Below are 27,022 nucleotides of genomic sequence, written 5' to 3'. Positions count from 1 at the left end.
TTATTATAGGGTGTGTCCGTCCGCCCTTCCGTCTGGCTGGACGAAATGCGCAAGATAGGATTTGATTTTAGACCTATGGTTTCTTGGCGAAAATTTCTTAGAATTTTCCGTAGAATGCGTTTCTGCTATACGATTTTTTACTTTTCGATCGTCCATACAAATCGACCCAGCCTACTATGTAAACTTGTGCGCAAAGTACAGTTCGCAATTTCGAAGATATTTTGATAAACAATTTTACATGTATTATCTTCGGTCCAAAGACGAAGCCTATTGAAATTGGCAGCCATTCAAATGTCCTCCCGAGATAGGATTTTATCAGCCATAAATGCTGGATTTATATACACAGAACAAATTTTATTTCAATTCAAACATTTATCCCATATTGAACTAGTTTCAATTATTTCATAATTAAATATACAATTTTCGTTATTGGTTGAATTTTAAATACAAAAATGACTGAATAGATAATTTTCGTAATTGAAACACAAAAACTAACAAAAATGTGTTCTCAATTACGAAAATTATCTATTCAATAATTTTTGTATTTGAAATTCGACCAATAACGAAAATTGTATATTCAATTGTCAAAATAATCAAATTCAAAACTCAAAATTCAATAGAAAATATCAAGAAATTTTGTTTTTGAGCAAATGAATACTTGATTTAATTATGAAATAATTGAAACCAGTTCAATATGTGACAAATATTTGAATTGAAACGGTTTAAGAAATAGTTTTTTCTGTGCACATAAATATGCTCGCAAATCTATCCACAAAAAAGTTTTATGTACAAATAAAGTACTGTAGAATCTTGAAAAATGTGACTCGGTTAAAAGTTAATCGCTAGACTAAGTTAACCGAATATCAGCGTCCAAGTGGCGCACAGTGGTATAGAAAAAAAATAGACGGAAATAAATATGTAACTTCTAAACGGTAAGTCCGATTTGAAGGAAATTCCGCATGCTCAAAGAGGAAGTGTTGTCGAGTTTAAGTTTTGAACTTGAACTTCATGGGCCCACCAGGGGCGCGATCAAGGGCCCTCAAAGTAGGACACCTCGGGTATGTTACATTTTTAAAACGATCCTATTTCTTCGTTTGTGTTCCGATTTCCAAAAAATTGCACATATAATAGAATTTCCTCAGCGAGCACTACAAAAAACCTCGCTATCAATTATCTCTTATATATTCACATTTGAAAATTAAATTTTCAACATTTTTATCCGCCTACTCCAGTTTTTTTCCTTTATTGGAGTAACAATACATGTGTCAAATAGAAAAAAAATAGTTTAAAAATAATGACTAGGTCCAAAGTTATATGCATTCAAATTTGAAAAAAAAAATTCAAATTTTTTTTGGAAAAAATTTCTTTTTTTATTTTTAAGTTATTCTAAGATGATGTATAGGAATTTATAATTTTTGAAAAGCTAACTTTTCATTAAAAATTTAAAATTGTTGATACCGAGGGGACCAGGTCCATTCAAAATACGTCTATTTTGTATGTAAAATTCAAGTTTAGGGCAAAAATTCTCATATCGCATAATCGATATCAAAATATAGTAACCAATTTTAAATGGCCCAATAATATATTTTGTAAAGTGTTCCGATAACCCCAACCCTGGTATGAATATTATAGCTAAAAAACTAAAAATTCCCATTTTTGGAATTTTCAACACTTTTTTTGGGAATTTCGGGGTTGCTGATAATAAATTTTTCCATTTTAAATAGAAAATTCTGCATAACTGTGAAATTTCACTAAAAAACTATTCATAAATAAAAATTTAATTTCAATTTGAAAAATTTGTATATATGCAAAAATTCAATAAAAAAAATATGTTTTGTCATATTTTTCAAAAAAGTATTCCATGAATTTTTTAGCTGTCAAAAGTTATATACATTTTTGAAAAGTAGACAAAATCCTCTATCCATTGATATATAATATGTCTACCTTATGTTTTTTACGTGGCAAATTAATTAGGGAAAACTTAACAATTGATGTCGAAGGTGGCTGAAAATGTTAACATTAGCATTGACGACATTGAAAATTGGAACAAGATTCAAATTACGGAAGATAACAATAATTTCGAAGGGTTCGAAAACCATTTTAGGCATATGGTATCTAGGTTTAAGTTGCTTAGAATTCTTGGTATTACATATTCATCCCCTACGATTTTTTGTGACAAACAAAAATCGACCTGCCCTAATGTACATGCAATTCATACACAACTTTGAGATATTTGGACAAGCCTAATACAACTTAAAAGAAGGAACAAATTTAAAAGTTATGATACCTCTGTGAGTTGTGATGTTGTGGCACTGTTGGGTGTAAATTTTAAATTGTTTTATGGCATTTAGAATAATTTAGTGTTTAATAAATCATTCATCACTAAACATAAGTGAATAATAAGAATGAAAGAATTTGAAGGGTGCTATTAAATATTTGCTGCAATGGAAAAGCATTACAGCTATTATAAATTTAAAGTTTGAAGAGGACATCAAATTTGTGTTCATGTGTATTGTTTTTATACCCTTCAGCTTCGTGAGAAGGGTATATATAAGTTTGTCATTCCGTTTGTAATTTCTACATTTTTCATTTCCGACCCTATAAAGTATATATATTCTGGATCCTTATAGATAGCGGAGTCGATTAAGCCATGTCCGTCTGTCTGTTGAAATCAATTTTCTGAAGACACCAGATATCTTCGGGATCCAAATCTTCAATAATTCTGTCAGACATGCTTTCGAGAAGTTTGCTATTTAAAATCAGCAAAATCGGTCCACAAATGGCTGAGATATGAAGAAAAAAAAAACCAGGACAACCTCGATTTTTGACCTATTTTTGACCAATATCTGGATTACTAAGACAGTAATATAGACAATATGGATATCTAATGATAGATATTTCATTTCAAGACATTTGCAACGACGTATATAAGACCATAGTAAGTTGGACCTACAATGGGTCAAAATCGAAAAAAAATATTTTTAACCCGATTTTTTTTTTCACAAAAAAAAAATTGAAAAAACTAAAAAAAATTAAATTAAAAAAAAAACAAAAAATGAAAAAAACAACTGGAAAAAAAATAAATTTTGTTTACCTAAAAATATTTACAATTTTGAAGTATAATTTGGTGAAGGGTATATAAGATTCGGCACAGCCGAACATAGCACTCTTACTTGTTCTTTAATCATTCAAAAACTTTTGACAAAAAAATAGATCGATCTATCGATCCGATGTATCGAGCAAAATACTTTGCAGAAAAATTGTAATTTAACACAAAATGTGTAATATTACATAAAATGATAACTGTTTATCATATTTTTTTAATTTTAAACAATATGATTGGGGGGTTTCTACTGCCGAAATATTTTTTTAGAAATTCCCGGGAAATTTTGGTAATTTTTTTTTACTGCCCTGTACAAATGCAGTACATTCGATCGTTTATTGACAAGATGAAATATGTAATTTTACACAAAATGAGAGTTTTACATAAATTGTCTAATAGAAAAGTGCTTACCACTCATGGTGACTGGTATAAAAATCAAAGAAATTAGTATTTCAAATATATCAAAATGGTAGTAAGTTTACAATTAGTAACAACTAAATTTACTACAGAAATCTATAAAAAAAAAAAATTAACACTTACACTGCCGTTCATAACTGTTACAACAAACTTACCTAAAACGAAATAGAAAAGAAGAGAAAAAACAGTAAATAATTTGAAGTCAAAATCTTTATAATTCATTTAAACAAAAAAATAAGAAATGCATGCAACAATTAAATTAATTATAGAATAATATTCTTTACACATACTTAAAAATACTTAATTCAATAAATTTCTAGATTAGAGTAAACATTTTGAAATTTATTTATTTCTACGTAAAACGAAATCCCAATTAAAACCTAGCCAAAAATAAGTAAACAGCAATGAACAAAGTGAAATATAATTAAATTGCTTTTCTATAGTTTTATAAATAAACATAAATTAAATACAAATAAATCTTACAAGTTAATTGTTGAATTTAAATTGTATATCGAGATAAAATTATAATTTCATTACTATTAATGGCAGAACAAACAAATTGTATAATAACAAAGTTATCAAAGATATTTATAGGATTTTCAACAGAACAAAAAAAATCTCATTCATTAATTAATTAAAGGTCTGGCTCACTGATTAAAGGAGAGGTAGAAGTGTTAAAAGTTTAAGTATTTTCATGTCTTGCTTTTCACTTTTTTTAATTATTCCAAGATTTGTTTTAGAAAAATCAATTAAAATATTAACACTAGGTGACATTGCACATTTAGTTGTATGCGGTTTTTGTAGATGTATTTTTTGTTTTAAAAAAAATCCCTGACTCTATTAACACTGACCAATATTATTCGTGATATTTTTCCACAGACTCTTTTGTGGTTAGGTGGTTATGTTTAATACTGACCTTACTCTATAGCAAAGAATACTGCTACATAGAAAAATCTCACAACAAAAAATATGGGCATTTCCACAAAATTTGTATTAAACAAATTTATAAATTTTTAAGGACTTATTTTTATGAAGGACTGGTCCGATCGGGATAAAATTTGACGTGGGCATATCCAAGGAGTATTCAAGTTTAAGTTATTACACTAGACCCTGCAGATGCTCAAAGGGTGGCTTTTTGGGGCCTCAAATTAAGGAGGATACCTTCGACATGTAAAATATTTAAACACGTGCCATTATTTTTTTCTTTGTTTCGCATCCGATTTCAAATATTTTTGGAAAGTCTTGAAAAAACGTGCGTGTGTGTGCTATATAATAAAGGCATTTGAAAATTTAAAAATTTTGCCATATATTTTCCGATATTTTTAAAATATAGGGCGTAGACCGAATGAACTCAATTTTTTTTTTGTTGGTTAGACAACTAAATTACCATTAACATCCAAGCTATAACGTCAGAGCAATATTAATTATGAATCCAAGAATAAACGATTTTCAATTTAAAAATTCATCAAATAGTAGATTTTTGCCGTTTTTTTCTTTTTTAATAAAAAACAAGTAAGAGAGCTATCTTCGGCTGTGCCGAATCTTATAAACAAAATTTAATTTTTTTTTAAATTGTTTTTCAACATTTTTTTTTTTTAAATAGTTTTTTAATTTTTTTAAAAAAAAGTTTTTTTAAGTTTTTTTTTTAAATTTTTTTTTTAGTTTTTAAATTTTTTTTTTTGGAAAAAAAATGTATGACAAAAAAAATTTTTTGATGAAAAAAAAATTCGGGTTAAAAAATATTTTTCCCGATTTTGACCCATTGTAGGTCCAACTTACTATATAGCCTTATCTACATCGTTGCAATGGACTTTGAAATATCTATCATTAGATATCCATATTGTCTATACTAATGACTTAGTAATCCAGATATAGATCAAAAATAGGTCAAAAATCGAGGTTGTCCCGGTTTTTTGCTCATATCTCCGTTATTTATTGACCGATTTTGCTGATTTTAAATACCAAACTTCTTGAAAGCATGTCTGACAGAATTATTGAAGATTTGGATCCCGAAGATATCTGGGGTCTTCAGAAAATTGATTTCAACAGACAGACGGACAGACAGACGGACAGACAGACAGACGGACATGGCTTAATCGACTCCGCTATATATTTGGATCCAGAATATATATACTTTATAGGGTCGGAAATGAAAAATGTAGAAATTACAAACGGAATGACAAACTTATATACATATACCCTTCTCACGAAGGTTAAGGGCATAAAAACCTTTTTTGAAGAACATGTAAAAATTTTATGTTTTTCTGTAAGTTATCTTTACGGATAAAATGTTGGTAAAAAAAAAACATGACCTATTTTTTGAATATGTCGCCTCTATGCCCCTCGGAATTTGACTAATTTTTTTTATCAAAATTTAAACTTTGGTCCACATATTCTAAAATTCTAAAGCTGGGATCAAAAGACGGAAAGCAGCTTTGAAAAACTTGATGTGTTACCTATTTATCCTCAAAGTATTTTCCCAGCCCCGAAGGAAATGTGGAGACTATGAGCAAAATTGTAAAAAATTTAATTTTTTGGATTTTGAAAATGTGCAATATTTTTAAAGAACGGAATTTTTAAGTGGCATATTTTTGAATATGACCCTAGAGCATTTCGAAAACTCCTGGGCTACTCCCACGTCAAATTTATTCCCAGCCGTTTAGAAATGCCAGATTTATTTTTAAAAAAACTGTTGATTTTGCCCCACTTTGCATCAGTTTTAATGTGCGAGAGGAAGACAAAGATCACCCAGGCCAGCCAAAAAAAGTTTGAAGACCAAGAATTGGATGCATTACTTCATGAAGATTGCTCTCAAACACAAGAAGAGCTTGCAAAATCTTGTGAGTTACTTAAACAATAAGTTCAAAACGTTTGCAAGAAGCTGGATTCATCCAAAATCAGGGAAATTGTGTACCATATGAAGGGAAGCAGAGAGACCTTGAAAGACTGAAATCATGTTTGCACCGAATCATTACTTGCGATAAAAAAAATAACAGAAAAACAAGTTATTGCATGTAATATACACCCTAAACATTATTTTGAATATTCAAAGTGCGTCACGTTCGCTATCGTAGGTGTATCTGTCATAAATCAAGATTAAAACAACAGTTTATATTTCAATAATAGGTTAATAGCTATCTTAGTTTGACGAATAAAAACGTTACAGGGTTTCTCTGATTTCTGTTAAGTTACGTTTCCGCATACCGAAAACGAAATTCCATACATTTGCATTGAAAAAAAGTTCGTTTCAGAAATCGGCAACGAAAATTGGGAACGAAACGGCACCGATCAGTATCGAAAAACCTGTCATTTTGGCCGGAACGAAAACAACTTCAAGTAGGTTGTTTTCGGTGCTGTAGGAACGAAAATATTTTAATTATTTTTTTATTTTAAATTTAAAGAAAATCAAAATGAATAAAAAAATTAATTTTCTTTATTGGAAGAGGAAAAAATAATAGATTTTGTAAAAAATAATGAAATTCTATTTAATTTATAAAAATAAGTTCGTTTCTGTTTTATGCCGCAACATACCCAACTGAAACGAAAACAATTCAGAAACGAGACGGTGACGAACATCAATGTTTTTCAGTTTCAGTTTTCGTTATCGGCGCCGATTACGGTGTATGCGGAAACCCAGCTTTAGTACAGCAGTTATATGACTTTAAAATCATTATATACTTATAATAGTAAATATCACCTTTAATTTATACAATATCTGGATAAACTTGTATATAAAATAGTAATACGAACTTTTTGAAATTTTAAGTTGAATTTACTTGACTAATTGTTGTTACAAACATGACGAAGAAATATGTCGCGTTACGAATCTTGCGTGACTAATCATTCTAAAGGTTGGTAAACAAAAACCATTCTAAACATTTCAACAAGAGAACTCTCAATTGATTCCATTTTAGTTTACAAAAAAATTCTTTAATACATTATGTTCCAATTCGATGAATTTTTGTCCAGAGGCAGTTAAAAACGAGTTATATTTTTGTCTCGTTCAGCATACCATGTTTATTGCAAATATATTGGAAAAAAACTAATTGCAAAACCCTATCTTTCGCACAAAACAGTGCTACAAATATGCAATCGAAAAATTTAAAGAAACAAAAAAAAATACATATTTTTTCACTTCAAAGGCGTAAGAATGTCGCGTTCATGTTCGTAGAAACAAAATAAATTTCATATTTTTTCACTTCAAAGACGTACGAATGTCGCGTTCATGTTCATGGAAATCTATATATATGTATAACAGACACATTTTTGCCAAAATGACATAAACATTTCAAAAGTCAATTTGGTGGTTTTTTCAAACTGCCTCAATTGATATCAAATAACATAACATTGAACGATTTTCTTTATCAATTTCAACAAAACGAATATTTCGTGATAATCCACACAATTTATAAAAACCCATTTGTAAACAGAAAAAATTAGAAACTTTGACTGCCAGTGTAAACATTCAAATCCAATCACCACCAATTAATTAAATATGAAAATATACTTATGTATACGTTTGTAAATTGTCAATAATGATATTATTAATAACAATAATAATTTTCAATAATATTTACATTAACAAACTTGCACATCTTGCAATTAAAACAACAACCAGCCGCAGTAAAGCAAAGCACTTGCAGGCACATTCTACCACTGACACTGCAGTCAGTGTAAGTAAATGTTGATTGCACTGGTAGTGGTAAATATTTGACGCACACACAATTATTATTGTTTATGATTAAAATGTTGTACAGCAAAAAACCAAAAAATTAAAATCTACGACAGCAATATTTTTACTACAACTACGAGTAGAGAAACCAACAAACACTGCCACTGCTGCTAAGTACAATGACATTATTCTGACAGTTTTTTTTCCTTTAGCATGGCTCTGCTACGAGTACGTAGTGTACATTGCAATCATCTTTATAGTTTAAGTTTCTTTTTTTTAATTTAGCTGTGCAACGATAGAGAACATTTCTTTGTTTTTGCTACCAAAGTTGTAGCCGTTGTGTTGTTGCTGTTGTTGACCATATCGCTGTCATTTTAGGCCCATTTAATATGGTTGGTTGTTTTTGGCATTTTGCCCAGAGATTGAAAACAAACACTGTTTAACTCGTGCAATTGTATACAATAATATTTTTTTTTTAAATAAAAATATTATAGAAGAAACAACAACAGCTAAGGGGTGTAGACGAACTGGAATCCCTGTTCAAAATTTTGAAATTTTCCTCATGTAAAGAAAAATTTGGAAGGGGCACTGAGAATGAAGATATACTATAAAATAGGGGAGCTTAATAAGAATCATTTATTTTACTGCAACTTTAGGTGTCATCTCTATTTATTCGATAAACTTTATAACAGCTATACCTAAATAAGAAAAATTTTCATCTCCACGGTGTCAAAGCTGGGCTATTAGAACACTCAATTTTAGCTAGTAAAGTTGGCTGCAGAAGATAAAGAATGTGGGCTGTTTTAAATTTTAATTTTTTTTGGTTTTTCGTTTTTTAATGTTTTCTTTACTTATTCTTTACTTTGTATATACAAACAAAAATTGTAAACTAAATACTTGTCATTGTCGAAACTCTTGTTTAGGTACGGCTGTAAGTAATGCTGACAGTAGTAATTATAAGATTACAAAGTATATTCATAATCAGTGTTGAAAAAGCTACGATAACTAACAAATTTTTAACTGTTGCTACAACTACTGCTTCAAAAAAGTGTATGTAGCGGTAGCAGTAGCATTTGTCTTTTTTCGTTTTCTTGTTTTTTTAAACTACTGCTACCTTCAAAATATAAAACTCTTAACAGAGCAGTAGTAATAAAACATGAATTGTAAATGGAGTAGTAGCATAAAAATACAAATCATTGCTACTGCTCTATATCGAGTTTTAATTTTTAAGGTAGCAGTAAAGTAGCAGTTGATGCAGCAGTTAAGGTAGCAATAAAAGTAGTCAAAAAAGAAAATCTTCAGTCATAACACCAAAATTGACAGAATTAAACACTGTGTGTTGTTTTTGTTTTGAGAGAGTTTGAAAGAATTATTCGATTTTATTCGTCTCAGATGTTCGTGTTGCTAACAGAAAGATCGAGTTTTCTATGTGTATAACAAAAAAGCCGAACTTTTGTTTACAACACGACCAACATACACAAATATACATTCACAACAACAACACATAATATAATTTTTTGGCTGAAGATTTTTATTTTTGACTTATTTTATTGCTACCTCAACTGCTACTTAGCTGCTACTTCAACTGCTACTTAACTGCTACTTCTTCTACTACCTCAACTGCTACTTCTATTACTACTAAATTTTAAAAGTAGCAGAATTAATAAAAAACTAATGACTGCTACATCAAAACTTTTTCTTTTTTAAGGTAGCAATAGAAAATAAATTACTCTGCCACTTTTAATTTTTTCTTTTATTAGTACTACTACAACTACTGCTACCAAAATGTGAAGGTAGCAGTAGTAGTAGTAATAATTGACTCCGAGTTTTTATTAATTTTTTAACTAGACTACTTGTGTTTTTTCGTTGCTACTGCTACTTGTAGTCTAGTTTTTTAAACACTGTTCATAATCACTAACAACATAACTGATTAATGACAACAATTTCTTTAAGTACTCTAGGATTTGAAATGTTACAAACTATTGAATGAACAAACTTAACAGTCCTTAATACAAATAGGGAATCAAATCTATAAAAAATATAATCCCGCAAACTGACAGACCGCACATCGTAAAGACCACATGGTAAAATAACAGATAGTTTAAAGAATTAATTCTTTACAACTAAAATAAATGGAAAGATACTACTTATAATTTAAGAAAACATAAATTTAAAATAAAGATTTAACTAAGAAATTAATATTATTGTAGGCTCTATTTGTATCTAAACATATAGCTAATTATTAAGGCTATGATGGCTTACTAGACATGTCGCTAGATGGTCGGTCCAAAACGGGACTTGTGTTCTAAGACAGTCAAATATATGTACATATATATGGCACTGTAATTGGTTCGCTAGTAAGTTGAACCACAATGAGCAGGGATTGTATGGAACACAGATTTTTGGATATAAAAAATTATTTTATTTATCAATATTTCTCCAACGTTTCTCCAATTTTGTTATTCCTTCCAAAAAAATTCGATTTGTTGAGGTCATCAAAATAGGAATATTTTGTGATTTCATTGTTGGAGTCAAATCTCTTTCCGCCGAGAAATTATTTCTGGTTTGGTAACAAAAAATAGTCGCTCAGGGCTAAAACCGGAGAATAGGGTGGAAAAGGGAACCGCCTAATTCATGGCAAAAACCCATGGAAACTGCACATGATTGTGAACAAATGCGGCAGCCAACTTTTGGAAAACTTTCACATACCCAAATGATCATTCAAAATTTAAATCATGCCTATGGCTTTCACAATCACTTCCACTTTAAATCTCTGATCGGTCAACACTTGTTTCGGTTGTAGAGACCTCAACCATTGAAATTTATTGTGCAGAGTTCCCATTGTATAAACCAAGCATAGCCTTGGTTTGAGTGATGGTTTTTTCCGAAAAATATAAAGCTTAATGAGCAGACAAAATTCACTGTTCTCCAATTTCTCCTCAAGTCACAAATTAAATAACGCAGCTTGTTCAAATTTTGACAGGAATCAACTGACAGCTGTCTGTTGACCGGAGCAGTATTGACCTTTCTGTTAAGAGCCGGGAAATTCAAAAAGTCGCAGACTTATTGACTCACTTTTAAATTTTCATTCAAATCGGCCCACAAATATATAACATTTCGCTATCTTTTCATTAGAAATTCCAAATATTGAACAGTTTTACCTTTGCCTTCACGATTTAAAGGTAAAAGTTTTCCGATTTTAGGAAATCTTTCAGACCATATTTAAAATTACCAGAACTATAATATTATGCATAGGTTTCACTTAAAATTTATAACAGTAAAGAAATTGGGCTCATTCGTCAAAATATGGACAAAAAATTTGTTTTTCTTGAAAATCGCAAAATTTAAAACGCAGGTACGGAAAAACTCTAAGAGATATTGACATAATTTTTATTCCTTATTATGAACTCAATAAATCCCAATGTGATGATCCAAAAATTCTGAAATTAGCTTAACAAAATTTTTAAAAATTTGAAAATGGAAATTCAAAACGGCCGTTAAAAAAATATTTTTTTTGGCCATACCTGCGAATAGGTTAACGGTATCCTACGAAGACAAAAACTCAAACACAAGTAAATACGGATATATCTATGTATGTATATAAAATTTAAATGGTCCATGTATGTAATGTCACCACGTTGATTCGAAATTTTTAGGAGATGGTTTGTAAAGAAAAAAAAAATTCAAAAATTCCGGGTAAAACTCGGATTTTATTTGAGTCCACTCAACTGTAATAAAAAAGCTCCCTAAAGTATGCAGTACAAATTTAGATATTTTATTTGCAAATAAATAAGAACAGGTAGATTTATGTGGGTTGGAGAAACTTGAAGAACTAACATTAGTAAATGCTACCGGGCGAAGCTAGTTTTAAATAAAAATTAGATTTTATTTTAATTTTTATCGAAATATGTTAATTTTTTATCCTAAATTCATTGTTCTATTAGCCTGAGACACGTTAATGGTCTGGCGAATTTGTAATAACTTTAACATTTTTTTTTCCAAATTTTGTCATTTATATCTCCTTACAACGATAATTACGTACACGTACGATTCTTTTACATTCAATTGCAGTATTTATTTAGTAGCAATATTTTTACAAAAACTGAAAAATTTGCATTTTTTACGAATTTTGTCGATAATACAGTTTTGACACAAAGGAGATACAGGGTTAATTTCCAAAAATTGTTTTTTAATGTAATATTCATTAATATAAATAAATCTACATATTTCTAGAAAACAATGCAGAAAGTTAACGAGTTTCACCTATTTATTCCATATAAATAGACAAATTTTGCATATATCTGAAATTTGACCTCGATGCGCGTCCAGAAATCGGTGTCCGATTTGGCTCAAATTTTCAACGTTTAACTTTTAGGCCTAGTGTCACAATATTCCACCCGGCACTCTTTGAAATCTAAAAAAAATCTGCTGTCACTCTAATCCGGCATATGCAAACAAAAGCAATTTCAAAACCAAAACATTCTTAAAAAGATCTGATTTCAAAACCAAAAAAAAAAAAAACTACAAAAAACAAAAACAGACAGATTTTGTTGTTGCACTATAAAATCAAGATTATTTTGGCTAAAAGCAAATTTTTTTTTGTTCTAATACTGCTACTCAATTTGCATGTGTAGTACAATTTTTTAACAAGAAAAATTATATAGAAAATAAAGCCAAATAAAAACAAAGAAAAATATTCTTCAAATATGCCCACTTATTCTCTAAGTAAAAACTAAACAACAAGGCAGCTAGAAAAACAAAACACAATTTCAGTGGTTTTATTATGTCGGTTCGTTCAGTTCCTTATTGTGGGTGTTCTTTACTTTACTAACAGTATCCCCCCAACATGCTTGCAATTGGGTGTATATAAGAGAGAGTGTGATTTTTGGCTGCAAGGCATTTATTTTCTTAGAAAAATATACACAGACAAATAGAACAACAAAATAACAAAATTATTATCAAAATAAATTTTGTCAACACCCAAAAGTATCTAAATAAATATGATACAAGAGCCGAACAAAATAAACAGAGACAAAATTTAAGCAACTAAAACATAAATAACACTATTTAGTAGATAAATAAACAGTTGCAGCAGCTAAACACCTTCGATTTAGTTGAAAAAGATTTATGAAAACCACCTAATCTTTTTTTTTTTGTTTTAATAATAATAATTGTGTTTGTAAATTAAATTTTAATTTATGCCAATAAACAAAAAATTTAGTGAGAAATAAATGACTACTGGGAAAGCATTTATTGAGATTTTAATAGATCTGTTAGAGATAAAAATATAAATTTTAATGATTTCTTTATGAATTATTTAAAGGTGGGTGGAGTTAAAATGACTTAATTATTATATTTATTTATTTAAATAAAAACTTGTCTACATTTTATTTTACATAATATAATCTAGAGTGTCTAAGATGACTTGTAACACAGGATAAGTTTAAGAAATTAATCCACTACGTGTCAATCTTTGGCGTCGATTTTGGCCAGGAGTAAGGACTGTTACTAGTGCATGGCAGTTCTTTTTGCATAAACTGGATTGAAACCATATCTCGTCTACTTCAATGTATGTGGATGCAATTTTCCCGATTTACAAGCTACACAACCCTACTGAGTGTAATTTACGATTCAATAAATAAAAATATCTAAAGAAAGAAAACTGTTTTCTATTAAATTCAAATGTTGCATACATTTTTAGACACCCTTTATAAAGAATTTTAAGAGTATATAATCACAGTTGAAAAAAAATGCGGATATAAATTATTCGAATAATCGAGACAAATTATTTTTATTCGAATGAATAGAATTTTTCAATTTATAATATATAATTATTCGGTCAATAATCGACGATTAATCGAATAGTCGTTTAAAATTACTTTCAAATTTGCAAAAAAAAAAAATACAAAAAAACAAGAACTAGTAAGAGAGCTATATTCTTTTAAATTTTTTAATTTTTTTAAATATTTTTAGGTAAACAAAATTTAATTTTTTTTTTAATTGCTTTTTAATTTTTTTTTTCAAAAGTTTTTTCCAAATTTTTTTTTTTGGAAAAAAATGTATGACAAAAAAAATTTTTTGATGAAAAAAAATTCGGGTTAAAAATATTTTTCCCGATTTTGACCCATTGTAAGTCCAACTTACTATAGCCTTATCTACATCGTTGCAATGGACTTTGAAATATCAACAACGATCATTGAGCAAGATCTATGGAGACCAAAATATAACAGACGGTTCTAAATTGAGCTGTGGTATTGGTTCTGGTATATTCTGTAAGGAACTAGGGATAGGTATCTCAAACCGTCTTCCAAATGAATGTAGTGTTTTTCAGGCTGACATTTTTGTAATCATGATATAGCTAGTCCATGACCATAATACTCGCAGTATTAGTAATTTTATCGAAAAGGCACAGATTCCTGGTAAGACTTAATGACCTACTGAGATATTTCACGAATACATATTGAATCTAATAACGTCGACAATTGAACATACATTACGATTTAATTGACACTACATCTCGTGACGAGTGCTGTAGTCTTGTCAAGAGAAGGTTTGTGTGCTTGAGAAGTTGTGATTTTGACACGGAAAACAAAGATCACCCAGGCCAGCCAAAAAAAGTTTGAAGACCAAGAATTGGTGATATTACTCCATGAAGATTGTTGTCAAACTCAACAAGAGCTTGCAAAATCACAAGGAGCTACTCAAGCAGTTATTTCAAAGCGTTTGCTAGCAACGGTTGCTGTGGCTTAATTGGTTAGCGTGTTTGATCATTAAGCTTGATATGGTATTTGCGGCCTGGGTTCGATTCCCAGGTGCCAATCAACAATATCAGTTTACTAATCTATATATATAAAAATGAAATGGTCCATGTACGTAATGTCATCACGTGAGAACGACTGAATTTTCAGGACGATTCGAAAATTCAAAACTTCCTGGTAAAACTCGGAAATTCTTTTTTTTTTTTGAGTCCAGTCAACTGTAATAAAAAAGCTCCCTAAAGTATGCAGTACAAATTTAGATATTTTATTGGCAAATAAATAAGAACATTAGTAAATGCTACCGGGCGAAGCCGGGACGATCAACTAGTAACTAATATTTATCACAGCGCCCTTCTTCGGTTATATAATATTAAAATGCCACCGAAGTAAAATAATTAAATAAAGGTTGTTGGCTTGACTAATGCGCCATGCATATTAATTGCTTGAGTGTTACTTCTCTTTTTGAAAAAAAAAAATAAAAAATTGGGTGCCATACGAATTGAAGCCGGGAGACCTTTAAAGACGATTTTGCTTGTCCGAAAAGCTGCTTGATCGCTATAACAGATCATTTTTGAACCGAATCAGTATAAACCAGGCAAATCGACACCATCCATGGCGCTAAGGTAATGCTCTGTTTTTGTTGGGACAAATCTGGTCAGACCATCACAGGGAACCTATACCGAATGCAACTTATTCGTTTGAATAGAGCATTGGCCGAAAAACGCCCAGAATATGCGGCCAGACATGAAACCGTAATATTACATCATGACAATGCTCCAACACATGTTGAAATTGATGTTAAAAAGTATTTAGAAAGAAGTGGGAAGTTTTGCCTTACCCACCTTATAGTCCAGACCTTACCATGACCGACTAATATTTGTTTCGATCGATGCAGAACGCATGGGATAAGATCAGAACAGAGTATGCGAAATTGGCTTGATTCGTTCATGGCCTCAAAGGATATGCATTTCTTTTGGCTCGAAATCCACATGTTGCCAGAAAGATGGAAAAGGTCATATCTAACAAGGGCCCAATACTTTGAATAAATTTATATCGAACAAATGCTTCAAAATAAAAGCTACAAGTTTTAAAAAATCTCGCATTTTCAAATCATACAAATAGTTTTCCAAAAAAGTGTCCATTGTATTGTCACTTGTAACTTAAATTTGCTTTAAATTCAAAAATAAATTTACAAAAAACAACTAACAATATTAAGTGATTATAGCTTTTGTAATAAAATAAACATATTTGCAATAATTTGTCCGTATTCTTCTATTGTTTGCAACATACCAAACTATGCATGCACCTCTAGAGTATAAACTTTTTGTCAATTGTAACAAATGTTTAACATTTTTTCGTGAACTACAAAGAATTTTGAAAAAATTCCTTATCGAAAACAAATAAACCGAAAAAATACAACAGGAAGATGCACAGAAGCCAGCCAGCAAAAGAAAAAAACAACAGAAAAAAATGTGTTACAACTAAATTCCAATGTAACAGCAAAGAAATTCTTTAAGATCAACAAAAAAAAAATAAAAAGACTAAAATAAAGACATGAAAAATTTGTCGCATCTTTTTATTTTTTATTTTTTTATTTTTCTTGTAAACTGCACAAAAAGGGCATAAAGTGCAGATTCTTAACATTTTGAAATGCATTTTTAAAGCAGAAATAAAATATTTATAAAATATTGACAGAATGAATCTTTGTGCTTTGTTGTTATAAATATAAATAAAATGTGTTTAAAACCAAAGAGATGAAGATGATTATCCTTTTGTATTTAAGTGTATTTATGTGCCACAGCTCTTGAGGCAGATTTACTAAGAAGTAAAATTTAATTTTTAATACATTTTAAGCGTATCTTTTGTGTTTGTGCAACAGGTTGTTTTTTACCAGCTATGTTTTGCTATTCAACATATTTATTTTATACAATGGCGTGTAACGTGGGGCATGTCAGAATATTATTATTATTATTTTGTTATTGTTCTTGTTGTTGTTGTTGCCACAGCGCCAAGGCAGTGTTCTATATAAGAAGACAATTTAGACAACAAAAATTTTGTTATAAACAATAAACTCTTCATGGTTTAAATACACACAGGGAAATCTACACACAAATTCATACATTCTGTTCATCTTTAGCAAACAACACACATGCTCTTGCCACAGCCATGCTGTTTCCCAGCAGTTCTTGGTGACAGTCCCAAACTAGTGATTTTATCCATCACTTAGGGTGACAGCTAGTTCCATAAGTAGTTAACTGACTAGTTATTTTAATACGTGCCTCTCCCAAGTAGGGATTCAATTGACTCTTGTTGATTACAATGAAACTGTCTAATGGCTAGTGCAATGTAGTCAATGCATGGGATTCACATACCGGTTACATTGAGCCATTTACCTAACTATCTACCTAATTGGTTACTTCATCAGATACATAACTAGTTATTTTAACATGAAGTTTAAAGTGACTACACTCTAGATTACTTAGAGACACTTATGTGACAATTGTCTTCATGCTAGATTACCTGGGATGCATAAAGTAACCAATTGACTTATATCTGCACTACAAAGAGCATATTCATGTCAAATGAAATATATAAATTGGAGACAGCCAACTGATCACACATTAGTGACAATTACTGTGTAGAAGGGATACATTGACTACTTGCTTAACTGCTGGGTTGTTGTACTTATAAAACAACATACTACATTCATATATACAGCAGATAGATGCATGCAACATACTAGAAAATTAAATTTATGCTCTGTATGCGTTGGCGTGATTTTTTTTTGTTCATACGTTACGTAGCTATATTGCATTTTAATTAATTTAAATTGAATTTTAACCAAAAACAAAAAAGCCAGACAAAAAAAAATAATAATAATAATAAAGACATGCACATTTAATGTTGTCTAGATTTTATTTCACAGATTTTTATTTTTACAAAAACTAAACAGTTTCTGTCTTCTTTTTATATCTTTAACACAGAATATGTTTTAATATAAAAAAATAAGATTTATCAACTAAATGACAACTTAATATGAAAAGAATTAAGATGTAGGCAAACAAAAAAAAATCGTTGGGAATTATTAAAAAAAAAATTATGCTTAATTTTTTATTTTCTTCAACATACATACTTAATTAAAAATGAAAACAAAGCACTGTCATTCATTTATTTATGTTTTATCATAAATGTAAAAAAAAATATGTTTGACAAAATTTATTTTTGTTCTGGTTACTTTTATTGTATGTTTTTTTTTTTTATTAACATACAGTTATGTATAAGAAAATGGCACTTGTTAGACCAAAAATCATTAAATTAAACATATACGTTTCCAAAGTTTCATGAGATCCAAATAAATTATTAAAAAATTAACGCAAGATTTGAATATACATTTTTTTTTGGAATAATGATTTTTATAGAATATTTTTCAGTATGGAGTATTACATCGGGCAAATGTTCTTGCTGGCATATTCACATTCACATGTCGAAATTTTTCAAGACAACTTTCAATCTGCCTAAATTTTGCAGATTTCCTACTTCAATGCACGAATGGTTATGGGCTTGGCTTGTTGGCATAGGAATTTGACATCAAATTACCACATAAAAGAAAATCCAATGTTGTTTAATTAAACGTTGAAACTAATACCCGTTTCACTTTACGCAAAACAACTTGCACAATTTTCTTCTTCTGAACCCGACCTTACGTCTGTCATCAACAAAAACAAGTGACTTGCGTAACTAAATTGCCTCATGTGAAGCGGGTCTAAGGAAATGTCTTAGACCCGCCTTGTACTTTGTGGGTTCGAAAATGAAAAATGTAGAAATTACAAATGGAATGACAAACCCTTGCCACTCATGGTGAATGGTATAAAAATCTATCGCAACAAACATGTTTGAGGTACTCAAATTGAATCTGTACCAGCTGTATCACTAACACCTTTTTACAAATACAAATATCAGTCGGCAAACTTATTTCCAAAGTTCGAGATGTATCTCCTTAACTGTGAGTTTATTAACTGTTTGTGCAAAAATTTACTTGCTAGTGATCCAGTCCAATGACAATTTATCCAAATTTTGTTCGAATTAGAATGAAATTTTAGCCTATATTGTTTGAGTTTGCCCTTTTTTTATTTATGGCTGTTGAGACCGATATTGTTTGACTCTTAACCCTCTAACCGGCAAGGCTGCCTTTAGGCGGGTATGTGAAATGTATGTAGTGCTGCTTTATTTGATTATTTTTCCCGTTATAACGGTAAATATGTGTAAAGAGACAAATAATTTACTTATTGTGATAAACAAGAACGTGTACTTGTCTTTTGATTGTTTTATTCCAACGTATTTCTTTTTTTTTTTTCAAACAATAATTGGTATATTATTTTACCTCGAAATAAAATTGGCCGGTTAGAGGGTTAAGGAAGACTAGGAACAATTAAAAATGTGATCTTGGAAGATCTTTGGTTACAGCAAAAGGACACATAACCATTCAAACAAGCGACATTGTAGATAATGTTAGTTAAATTGATATCGTGTTCAAAAAGGGTTAATTTACTATTTTCTAATACACAATATAAAATGTTGATGTTCAATAATCAAATTTTGTTTAGGACTACTCAAATTGAGAGAATTTTTTACTGTTTTAAATTATTGAGATCATTTTGGCGCCAAGTGTGTTTTTAAGGGTTAATTTCGATTTTTTAGATGCAGTTTTGCTAATTTTCATAAAAATCGACCAAAAGATCCCATTAGCATTGTCGGATTTTAGTAAAACTTTCACGGAATTTGTAAGTCATACAAATTAGAAATTTTGAAAGGTGCATATCTGTCATTTATTTTCACTTAGCTATTGAACATTATAGTGTAAACAACAATTTTTTTTTTGTGCGGGAAGTTTTGCTTTACTTCCTTAATTTGAAAAGAAGTGCCACTGAAGCATGCCGATTGCTCACCAAAGCTTATGGTGAATGTGTTTCATCCTTTGCAATGTACGAGAGATGGTTTGTTCGGTTCAGAAGTGATGATTTTGACACGGAATACAAAGATCGCCCAGACCAGCCAAAAAAGTTTAAAAACCAAGAATTGTAGACATTACTGCATGAAGATTCGCTTCACTTTGGATATTGGCTTGATTCGTTCTTGGTCTCAAAAGCTGAGCAGTTCTTTTGGCTCGGAATCCATGTGTTGCCAGAAAGATGGGAAAGGGTCATAGCTAAAAATGGCCAATACTTGGAATAAGTTCATACTGTACAAATGTTTCAAAATAAATTCTAAACGTTTGAAAAAATCCCGCATTTTTAATCCATTGAAAAATTCTAGTTGGGGTTGCAAATTAAATTTTTTGGAAAACTCAAATGTTGCACTCTTTATTCGATGCTCAACTCAGAGAAAATTTAATATAATTCTCAATTAGTTAAAAATATATTTTGCATAAGTATTTATACCAGCACTTTGCTTTAACTTTTTTGAAGTACAAAACCAATCAGTTAAAAAATTAGTTGAAATGCTAATGTTCTGTAAGTAGTAAAGAGTGATTGTATTGATATTTTAAAGTATGTTTAAGATTCACTTAAAAAGTGCTTTAACAGCAAAAGATCAATTAATCGTTTACTCACCCAATAATTGATGATAAACTTGTGAAGTACTTGTAAATTTAATAGACCCACTGTGTTAATAGGGTTTTTTTTATTAAGAACAATAAAGATAAAACACAGCAGGGGAACTACTATGGGATTATATATGTAAATGTTTGAGTGCTCATATCGGAAAATTCAAAGGCCATGGAATATTTTTGTAACATTTGTATTTAAAGCATAGATGCTACTCAAGTACACACAACATTTTAAATTCGTAGTGTAACCCACAATTTGTTTTTGGTTGCTGTTCTGGTGTTACATAGTCCTTTTTACATTATCAACTATCAATACAAAAGTGGATTAAGCTACCTTTTGGTATTCAAAAGCAGATAGAACTGAAAAATCGGTTTTGAACAGAGCATAACCTAACAAAGTAATGTAGCAAAAGTGGTGTTAGTTGAATATACCACTAAATAAATAGTTTGGGGTTAAACCACTTTTGCACTGATAGCCTCAATTATGCCGGTTTTTACATTTGCCACGTATGTATGTATAAAAAAAAACAAATGCTATATGGATTAGCATGGCTGTAATTAACTTTACAGACGATATACATATGGTTTTTATGGATCACAGCATAAATACATAAATTTATTTTTTGTAAATTTCTTTATGTTTGTCATTATGACAAGTGTGTGTTATTTGACTGATAAATAACAAATAACATGCACCAAATTTGTTGCTATTGATTGATGACGACGATGGGTGACATGACATCAACTGATACAACTAATAAAAAGTATTTACACTTGAACTGTCCAAGAGGAGCAGAGCCGAGCCGAGCCAGCTAGCCTGAGAATGCGAACAAACAAACCTAAGTGAATGAATTTGTAAAAATGATCACTTGATTTGTTGTATCTTGTTTTATTAAACATCAGTATGTATGCGTAGATATGTATTTGTTGTAATTTCCTTTTTAGGATCAACTTGTTAATGCTTTTGTTTTAATTTACAATACGATTTGATCGCCAATGAACATGTGTTCATTGGTTTTTTTGGTTTGTTTTAACACAAGATATTTTTCATTCATATGAAGCTAGTTTTTGTTGTCATAAAAGGCCATAAAATATTCTTAAAAGTGCACAGTTTTGTTGGTAGAGTGTAGTGTAGAGTAGAGTGGTAAGAAGTGCGTTTTATGAAAAGCAGGCCATTGTCATTAAGACCCCCTTTTTTTGAAAAACTACTTTTAAGAAATCTTAATATAAAATCGCAACAAATTATTGTGTTTCGTTAAAGTCACACACAATATGTTTGAGACGTGTATCTTAAAATGGTCTGTTAAACGACATATTTTTCAGATTAAATCATAAATAAAAGCTTTTTTTTATAAAATTCTTAAAAAACTTATCAACAGTTGGTCAATTCACAAGGTCTCCTATCATGTCATATTGTCATAATGTCCTAATATTTCACAATAGTTTAGAAATGTTGTTATTGCCTTTGAAGTTAAAAATTATCATAAAATGATGCTAACCAGCAGAGACCAGCGCCGAACGCCTAAGAGTCGGTTAAGTCTAGCCTACTCTTTTTTCATCTTTGTAAACTCGAACGGTTTTGGTTTTCTTTAACTTTTCGGTTTTCTTTAAAAAGACGGTTTTAATGAAATATATTTTCTAATGCTCATTTAAATATTTTTTTGAAGAATCAAAAATTTTAAATATAAACCGGTTAACCGTTTTTTTTAAAGACAAAAACCGAAACCGGTTAAACGGTTTTTTTAAAAGACAAAAATCCAAACCGGTTTTTTCAAAAACACACTTTTTCGGTTAAACCGGAAACCGGTTTTTTAAATTTTTCGGTTTTTTGGACACTCTAGCTTCTAAGATTCGATGAGAAAACGGTATGCTTCAGCAGCGCTTTTGTTAAAAATAAAGAAGTAAATCAAAACTTCCCGAATATGACGCTTTGTTGGCACAAAATTCCACATTTTCGAGGTAAAAATAAAACTTTGTTGTTTACACCTTAATGTTCAATAACTAAGTGAGAATAAATTACAGATATGTACCCTTCAAAATGTCATATAAGTTATTAAAAATAAAAACCACGTTCAAAAGATACGAAAACTTGTAAAGAAATTCCCGGAATTTCCGGAGGCTATTTCTTAAAAAATAGTAGGGATAAAGTAAACTTTTGGAATTTTTTTACCAAATATCCATCTTGCCGACTCCAATAAATCAGTGCCTAGGACAGGCGCGGATCCAGAGGGCGTGAAATAAGAATTTCACCCCCCCCAAACCGAAAAGTTTTCATATAAAAAAAAGAAGAAAAATGTAGAACAAATTTTGATTTTTCCCCCTCCAATTGTTGACCTGGATCCGGGTCTGACCTAAGATGGATTTCAGTATTTGAGAAGCCAAGAAGGTTCTGTTTGAACACCGAGTCGTGAAATATTAGGACATTATGACAATATGACATAATAGCAGACCTTGTGAATTGTCCAATTGTTTAAATAATTAAGTAAAAACCTAGTAAATGTTTAAATTACTAATAAGAAAAACACTTGAAATTTCACTTTCATTACAATAATTGCATCAGCTTGCAAGTCCAACACAATTATTTGCTGATTAACAATAATTGAATCACAAGGCCTGTCAATGCAGACAGTTCTCGCACTCACACAATGGGGCAGCATCAAATGTTTAAAAATAAATTGATTAAGAGCCAAAAATGTATAAAAGATAAATAAATAAATACTCATAGATATTTCCCACCTTAAACCTCAAACTACCAAAATAAAAAGCATAAGCAACAGGTGAATAAATTTAATAACAAAACACAAAACACATTTTCAAATAAAATAAATTGCCATTTATGGTAGGAAAAATAAAATATAGCTTGATAAATTTAATACAATATCCTCTGCTGCTGTATGAAGTGTATTATTTAAAAATGATTTGATTACTGCAGTATATATTATATTTATATTCAACTACTACTTAATATATTTAATTTACAACAATGAAAATAGAGAGAGATGTATAGAGAGAGTCAGTGTAATATGAAACCTTGACACTTATCCAAGTCATTTGTCACAATTCCATAACTGTAGTTTAGTGTTTATTGTGTGTGTACTGTTGCACCCCCAGCAGTTCCAGGAGACAGTCCCGAACTAGTAATTTTAACCATCATTTAGGGTGACAACTAGTTACATAACTAACTACATGACTAGTGGTCAATTGACCCTTACAATGAGACTGTCTGATAGCTTTTCCAAAGTAATCAACGTATTGGATTCAGATTCTGGTTACATAGCGTCAGTTACCTTACTATGAGAATTATATCAACACAATTTACATAAAACCACCCAGCAGTTAAGCAAGTAGTCAATGTATCCCTTAAAGCATGAAGTCAATAGTCACTTTAGTGTCTCTTAGTAACCTATGGTGAAGTCACTTCAAACTTTTTTTGTACTGCACTTTATTTTACGCACCAGAAGCATTGACTACTTTCGATTAGCTATCTGATAGTCACATTGAAGTCAATTGACCCCCTGCTTAGGACATGCAAGTGTTAAAATAACTAGTCAAGTAGCTGATCAAGTAACCAGTTACAAAGCTAGTAAGGTAACTGACGCTATGTAACCAGTATGTGAATCCAATGCGTTGCCTACTTTGGACCATCTATTAGACAGTCCCATTGTAATCAAAAAGAGGCAATTGACCCCCTGCATAGGACATGCCCGTGTTAAAATGACTAGTCACGTGGCTATTGAAGTAACTAGCTGCCACCCTAAATGATGGGTAAAATCACTAATTCGGTACTGTCTCCCAGAACGCATGGGCAGTTTGTACGAATTACTCACAAAACGTTTGAAGTGACTACACTCTAGATTACTTAGAGACACATAAGTGACAGTTCTCTTCTCGCTAGATTACCTGGGATGTCTAAAATAACCAATTGTCTTCTCTCTGCACTACAAAGAGCACATACGTGTCAAATTACCCAAAAATATATAAATTGGAGTCAGCCAAGTGATCAGACATTAGTGACAATTACTGTCTATAAGGGATACATTAACTACTTGCTTAACTGCTGGGCCTGTACACTGTGTTTATTTACCCCGTACCCAGTTGAACTCGTACTGTTGTATTTTCGTATGCATTTTTCAAATATTGTAGAATTTTTTTTTTCCATATTTTTGCAATAATCATAAACTTGATAGTTGTAATATTGCACAAACTACTTGACTCAAATGGCAAAAAAAAAATGTTTAATGTATGTGAATTTTTCATAAATCACCATAAAAAAAACATCATAAATAGGGACATGTATGTTTATATTTAAAGACATATGTAGTAAAAAATAAAATTGAAAACTGATTTTCATAGATTTCTGGTACAATAAAGTCGACCTGTTAAAGAGATACACTAACACAAGCAATTATTATAGAAATGAATAGAAACCGAAACCGTTACTAATATACCAACAAAAAATCATTATACTTAATACGAAACAAACCGAAACTACTAATTTTCGAAATAATTAAATTTTTGGGTTTTCCACAACTATTCGAATATGACTTCTAAGAAGTTATAAGTTAAGTGATGAACTCTGTTGTCTCAGAGTTTCGATTGTGTGGAAAATCTATCAGTGTGTCCATCTCACTCACTACAAAACTCAGTTGATATGTTATTTGTATTATCATGGATAAGGTCCATGATACGATCATCTTTCTGGTAAGATATGTCAGGGTTTATAATTGTAGATGTAAATACTAACATATTTTTACAAATCTACATGTGCATATTCAATACCAACCTACCTAGTTTCTCATACTCTTTTCATTCCCTGGAATGTAATTTTGTAATACAAAAATAAGCCAAAAATAATTAAAAAAATTTAAAATTAATAAAATATTTTTATTAAAAAATAAATAAAAATGCTGGAATTTTTAAAATGTTTAGCTTTTATTTTGAAACATTCGTACAATATACAATTGGGGTATGCAAACGGTCTGCTATTATGTCGTATTGTCATAATGTTCTAACATATAATTTTAGTTTAATCAAATTATAGTTGTGCTGCAAACAAAAAAAAGTGTTATTTTATGACAAAATAATAAATATAGTTCAAAAAGTCTTATTAGTTTAAAACTTTTTTGTTTGAAACACAACAAAAATTTGTTTAAAAAAAATAATATTTTAGGACATTATGACAATTCGACCTAATATCAGACCCTTTGAATCCCCCAATTATATTCAAAGTATTTGCCAATGTTAGCTATGATATTTTCCCATCTTTTCGGCAACATATGGATTCTGAGCCAAAAGAACTGCTCAAATCAATTTGGGATGCTCTGTTCTGAAGTGAAGCATATATCAAAAAGAGCGTTCTGCATCGATCGAAACAAATAGTAGTCGAATGGGACAAGGTCTGGTATATAAGACTGGTGAGGCAAAACTTCCCAACCACTTTTTTCTGAAAAGTTTTCAACAGGTATTGCAATATCGCTAGAATTTCATACGCAATTTCCGTGCTTTTAGATGAATCCCTCTGCTTGCAAACGTTTCGTAATTGCTAACTGAGTAGCTCCCAATAATTTAGCAAGCTCTTCTTGAGCTTGACAACAATCTTCATGGAGTTAAGCCGTCAATTCTTGGTCTTTTTTGGCTGACTTGGGCGATCTTTGTTTTGCGTGTCAAAATAACCACTTCTGAACCGCACCCTTTCACATTATGGAATTTAGTTGCGCAAGTCTGTTTTTCATTTTTAAAAATAAGAATGAAAGAACAAACCAACTTGCTATTGTCGGAACTCAAATTTGAATAATTTGCTTCTTCTTAATCCGACCTTACTTCTGACGACTTGCGCAACTAATCGGCTAATGTGAAAGGATTCTAAGCGCTTTTGTTAAAAATAAAGAAGTAAATCAAAACTTCCCACATACCCGTTGGCACAAAATTCGACATCTTCGAAGTAAAAAACAACTTTGTTGTTTACACCATAATGTGCAATAACTAAGTGAGAATAAATGTCAGATATGTACCCTTCAAAATGTCATATAAGATACAAAACATGTAAAGAAATTCGCAGATTTTTTTGGAAAATTTAAATTTTTAAAATGGAATAAAAGTTTAGTTTATGAATCGTTTTTAATAAAATTTTACACTTATATGGAATGACAGTCCCACAATTCCCAAAAAACTTTTTTGATTTATTGAAGACACCAAACTCGGGGCTATGAAATCCCTTTGCACAATATTGAAGAACATATTGGGACATACAAAACAGGTCTTAATATTTTGAAAGCAGATATGCGATTTGAGAAAATGTTGTCTAAAGTTGAAATTTATATAAAAAATAGGTCTAATTCGGAAGGCTCTGGACCACACAATAATACGAATTTTGATATTATTTTGCTTTTATGATATTTCCCGAAGTGTTGTCTTTCAGAGAAATATAAATACACTATTTATCTTTTTCTTATTTTCTGTATACTTTG

The 27,022-nt window shown here is 30.3% G+C and overlaps 1 protein-coding gene across 6 annotated transcripts in view; it reads right to left on the bottom strand.

Moving 5' to 3' along the window:
• heph (polypyrimidine tract-binding protein 1 heph) overlaps positions 1-27,022 on the bottom strand; it is a 381,579-nt gene that overhangs the window by 308,873 nt on the left and 45,684 nt on the right. For 3 of the 6 annotated variants that reach the window (XM_065516406.1, XM_065516405.1, XM_065516407.1), the window contains exon 2: positions 3,644-3,675. The exons of the other annotated variants lie outside the window; for them this stretch is intronic. In XM_065516406.1, coding sequence (XP_065372478.1) covers positions 3,644-3,655 — 12 coding nt within the window. In that variant the 5' untranslated portion in view covers positions 3,656-3,675. The remainder of the gene's footprint in view (positions 1-3,643; positions 3,676-27,022) is intronic. 6 annotated transcript variants of the gene reach the window in all.

The sequence above is a fragment of the Calliphora vicina genome, chromosome 1, assembly GCF_958450345.1.
Source record: "Calliphora vicina chromosome 1, idCalVici1.1, whole genome shotgun sequence".
NCBI lineage: Eukaryota > Metazoa > Arthropoda > Insecta > Diptera > Calliphoridae > Calliphora > Calliphora vicina.
This window is presented reverse-complemented; position numbering and strand designations above follow the sequence as displayed.